General features: G+C 41.5%; 1 protein-coding gene and 1 pseudogene across 1 annotated transcript; one reads left to right on the plus strand and one right to left on the minus strand.

The window, feature by feature from the left end:
• Nucleotides 1-2,220: 2,220 nt before the first annotated feature.
• On the minus strand, nucleotides 2,221-2,742 carry LOC126069352 (male-enhanced antigen 1-like). The gene has a single exon (XM_049872643.1). The coding sequence runs from the start codon at nucleotides 2,740-2,742 to the stop codon at nucleotides 2,221-2,223; it is 522 nt and encodes a 173-aa protein (XP_049728600.1).
• Nucleotides 2,743-2,950: 208 nt separating this feature from the next.
• Nucleotides 2,951-3,953, plus strand: LOC126069346 (BTB/POZ domain-containing protein KCTD12-like; annotated as a pseudogene).
• Nucleotides 3,954-5,110: the final 1,157 nt, after the last annotated feature.

The raw sequence follows: 5,110 nt of genomic DNA on the forward strand, positions 1-5,110 counted from the left end.
AGTGGAAATATAGACAAGACCCATTTTAGAGAGCAATATGACACTACTTAACCAAATTAGGTATATGCATGCTCTGTGACCCAGCAACCCCACTGTTGATAATATAGACCAAAGACATTCTCCCACAGGTCAATAGGGAACATGTCTAGGCCTGTACATTGGAGCAGGGAATTGGAGACAATCTGGGGATGGTAAAATGTGGTGGATGTGCAACACAGCATGTTATGCCATCATTAGAAGCAAGGGATTATATGTACACATAGCCACATGGAGGGATCTGAGAAATATAGTGCTGAGAGCTTAAAAAGTAGTAAGAATGAAAAAAGAAATATATAATACAATAAAATATGCATGTATTTTAAAATACATATATATGTTATTATTGTTGTTAAGTGCTGTCGAGTCGGTTCTGACTCATAGTGACCCTATGTACAACAGAACAAAACACTGTCTGGTCCTGCACCATGCTCACAAACATTGTAAGCTTGAGTCCATTGTTGCAGCCACTGTGTCAATCCATCTCTTTGAGGGTCTTCCTCTTTTCCGCTGTCCCTGTACTCTGCCAAGCATGATGTCCTTCTCTAGGGACTGATCCCTCATAACAACATGTCCAAAGTATGTAAGACACAGTGTCACCATCCTTGCTTCTAAGGAGCATTTTGGTTGAACTTCTTCCAAGACAGATTTGTTCCTTCTTTTGGCAGTCCATGGTAAATGCAATATTCTTTGCTAACAACCACAATACAAAGGGGTCAATTCTTCTTCGATCTTCCTTATTCATTGTCCAGCTTTCACATGCATATGATGCGATTGAAAATACCATGGCTTGGGTCAGGCGCACCTTAGTTTTCAAGGTGACATCCTTGCTTTTCGATCTTTAAAGCGGTCCTTTGAAGCATATATACAGACAAAAAAAAACCCATTTTACAAGAATACGTACAAACAAAAAGATGGGCACTGAAATTCTTCTCACTCCAACAAGGTTGGCATTAATCCAAAAAACACAAAATAATAAATGTTGGAGAGGTTGTGGAGAGACTGGAACACTTATACACTGCTGGTGGGAATGTAAAATGGTACAACCACCTTGGAAATCAATTTGGCACTTCCTTAAAAAGCTAGAAATAGAACTACCATACGATCCAGCAATCCCACTTCTTGGAATATATCCTAGAGAGATAAGAGCCTTTACACGAACAGATATATGCACACCCATGTTCATTGCAGCACTGTTTACAATAGCAAAAAGATGGAAGCAACCAAGGTGCCCATCAACGGCTGAATGGATAAATAAATTATGGTATATTCATACAATGGAATACTATAATTCGATAAAGAACAATGATGAATCCGTGAAACCTTTCATAACATGGAGGAACCTGGAAGGCATTATGCTGAGTGAAATTAGTCAGTTGCAAAAGGATAAACATTGTATGAGACCACTATTATAAGAACTTGAAAAATAGTTTAAGCACAGAAGAAAATATTCTTTGATGGTTACGAGAGCAAGGAAAGAAGGAGGGAGACGGGTTTTCACTAATTAGATAGTAGATAAGAACTATTTTGGGTGAAGGGAAAGACAACACACAATACAGGAGAGGTCAGCACAACTGGACTAAACCAAAAGCAAAGAAGTTTCCTGAATAAACTGAATGCTTTGAAGGCCAGTGTAGCAAGGTGTATATAAGTTTTTGTATGAGAGACTGACTTGGTTTGTAAACTTTCACTTAAAGCACAATAAAAATTAAAAAAAAAAGATCTACACTAAACAGAATGGTTACCAATGTTGGGACCAAAGGCAGGAATGGGAATGTGCATATAAATAGAATAGCAAAATAAACATCACAAAAGAGGGGGCCTTGCGTGGACTGTATTAACCTGCCACAAACTGATAAGCATGATCACCTGGCACACCCACGTTTTGAAGGACATTGAGAGAAACATTCCAAGCGCGACGCATGTACTAATTTTATTTTTTTTTGGCTGTGTACATAGGGTGCTTTATTCTCCATAGACTGGTTCATGCTACGGTGGGTTGGGCTTGGGCCAGTGTGCCCATATGTACAGAACTGAATAAATTGGGTCTCTGAGAAGTCTGATTTGCCTTAATGTGGAAAGGGAGATGGGGAAGATGGAGGTGGACATAAAAACCTGGGAAGTGTTCAGTCCTGTGCTACTTCTGGCCTGGAATGCAGGGTGAGATAAGGCAGCTCAGTGTCATCACTTCCAGGCTGGTGATGCCTTCTGGGCTTGGAGGGCCTCCTGTACCACATCTTCCCATTCAGCATCTGAGATCTCCAGAGCCCAGGCCGGAACTGCTCGTGCAGGCAGGCTTATTCCATCCATTGTCCTTTTCATCAGCTCTACGTGTTCTGGGTCCATGGGAATATAGCTGTAGTTCTTCAATGCTGAAGCTCCCTCCACTTCTTCATCTTCACTCTTTAATGGAGAGTCTGGCAAATGTAGCCCCAGGAACTGGAACCACTCCTGGATGTCAGCAACTACATCTCCATCCCCCACCAGTGCCAACTCCACTTCCTCTTGTTCAGAATCTTGGTTCAGGGGCTGGTAGGAGTAACCAGTTGGACCTGCCCATGCTTCCCCCTGGTGTTTCTTGTGTTCCTCACTGCCCCAATCTCCAGTGCCTTCTGTGGGGCCTACCTGAGGCCCCAGTTCCTCAGTCTGATTGGGGAAGATACCCTCTGGGCCCATGGTGTCTCCCCCTAGAATTACTGCTGCCATTTGGGGCAGGAGCCACTCGGAGCCCTCTATACTATTTTTATTTGCTGAAGTTTTCAAGTTAAAAAAAAGTTAATTAGCAAAGAGTTGTGTTTTTGCTTGACTTTCTTGGTGTGTAATGCACATATGTGTAGAAAATTAATGCTTATAAGCAGAATTCCCACACCCTAAACCATTACTTAGAACCATCTCTTTTGGTTTTGCAGTTCAAATGGCCCTACCAGAGAAATCAAGTCATATCAAACCAAGTGAAGATTTCAGTCATTTCCCTGAGATTACTGAACTCAATGTAGGCAGTCCGGTGTATATTAATTGCTACCCTATTTTTATTAGCATGCCGTGTTCCGTGCTCTGGGAGACGTTCAGTGAAAAGAATCATTGCTCCCTGATCCAGGACAGTGAAGGGAGATTGTCTGTAGATCGAGATGGTTTCCTTTCCCACTATGTGCTAGACTACATGAGAGACTGACAGCTAGTGTTTCTTGACTGCTTTCCAGAGTGGAGTAGGCTCCAGAGAGAAGCAGACTATTTCAAGTTCCCACAGATGTTCAAAATGTTTGCTAAAAAAATGAACAAACTCAACTCAGTTGGTGATAATCTACGCCAAAGTGACCTAGAAGAGCAGTCCCCCAACACTGACACTATGTATAATCTCTCTTTAAATACTACCACTCAGGATAGTGGGAGTTCTGACCACAAGAAGGCAGGTTTCATCACTATTGGCTATCGAGGTTCCTATACCCTGGGTTGCGATAGCCAAACAGATGCCAAATTCGGCCATGTGGCCCGAATCGTGGTGTGTAGTAAGATCTCCATGGCCAAGTAGGTGTTTGGAGATACTGTGAATGAAACCAGGGACCCTGATCATCCTCCTGAGTGGCACACTTTTAGATACCAAACAAACAAACAAATAAAAAACCCGAAATCCACTGCCATCGTGATCCCATAGGGTTTCCACAGCTGTAAATCTCTTCGGAAGCAGACTGCCACATCTTTCTGCTGGTGTTTTCAAACCACTGACCTTTCGGTTAGCAGTTGAAAGCTTTAACCACTGTGTCAAATTTACCTTCCTGGAACAAGTCTTTGACAAACTAGCTGAGGCTGGCTTCCACGTGGTAGCAGGCAACGCCACAGGCACCTGCACTGTCACCCATGACCAAGCAGATGACAAGATCTTGACCTCTTACACTGAATATGTTTTCTACCATGAGTGAAACTTTTAAAAAAATCACCCAGAAAATACATACCAAAAAACAAACTCTTCCTCCACTTTCTATTCCTCTGTCAATTATCTCCTTTAGAAATAGACACATTATTCTGGATCTTAGATCTTCTTTCTAATATTGGAAAATGCCACTTCCTTCACCATAACTAGTTGAACTTTCTTTGCTTCCTTTTTATACATCATTCCATTCTATGTGGTTTCCAGTTTGCCTTGGATTCTGGAGTTGGATGCCTTTTGGGGAAATGTATTCAATGCGTAGGCATATGCACATGCAATCAAGACAGATAGTAGAGGTGTATTTGTTGAGTGAATGAAGGTAAATAGAGCCAAAAAGTTTAGTTAGTAGAGAAATGCTGAGCCATGGCTTTCAAACTGGTTCTCAGCACCACATCTTGGACTTGCTTATATATCTTACTCTTTGTATTCACCTAGGGAAAGCCCAGTAATTATCAATGCATCTTGATTGCATGTTTGATCAATTTCAGACTACAGAAGTTGGTAAAAATATTCAATTTCTTCATCTCTGGCCTTAGTCGTTGGTGCGCAAATTTGAATAATAGTCATATTAACTGGTCTTCCTCGTAGGTGTATGGATATTATTTTATCACTGAGTGTTGTACTACAGGATAGATCATGAAATGTTCTTTTTGATGATGAATGCAACTCCATTCCTCTTCAAGCTGTCATTCCCAGCATAGTAGACCAGATGATTGTCCAATTCGAAATGGCCAATACCAGTCCATTTCAGCTCGCTAATGCCTATATTATCCATGTTTATGCTTTCCATTTCATTTTTGGCGGTTTTCAATTTTCCTAGATTCTTACTTTGTACATTCCATGTTCTGATTATTAATGGATGTTCGCAGCTGTTTCTTCTCATTTTGAGTCATGTCACATCAGCAAATGAAGGTCCTGAAAGCTTGACTCCATCCACATCATTAAGGTTGACTCTATTTTTTTGAAGAGGCAGCTCTCTTCCCCAGTCGTCTTTTGAGTGCCTTCCAACCTGAGGGGCTCATCTTCCAGCACTATCTGAGACAACGCTCCACCGTTATTCATAAGGTTTTCATTGGATAATTCTTTTCAGAAGTAGATCGCCAGGTCCTTCCTCCTATTCTGTCTTAGCCTGGAAGCTCAGCTGAAACT

This window comes from Elephas maximus, chromosome X, assembly GCF_024166365.1.
Source record: "Elephas maximus indicus isolate mEleMax1 chromosome X, mEleMax1 primary haplotype, whole genome shotgun sequence".
Classification (NCBI taxonomy): Eukaryota; Metazoa; Chordata; class Mammalia; order Proboscidea; family Elephantidae; genus Elephas; species Elephas maximus.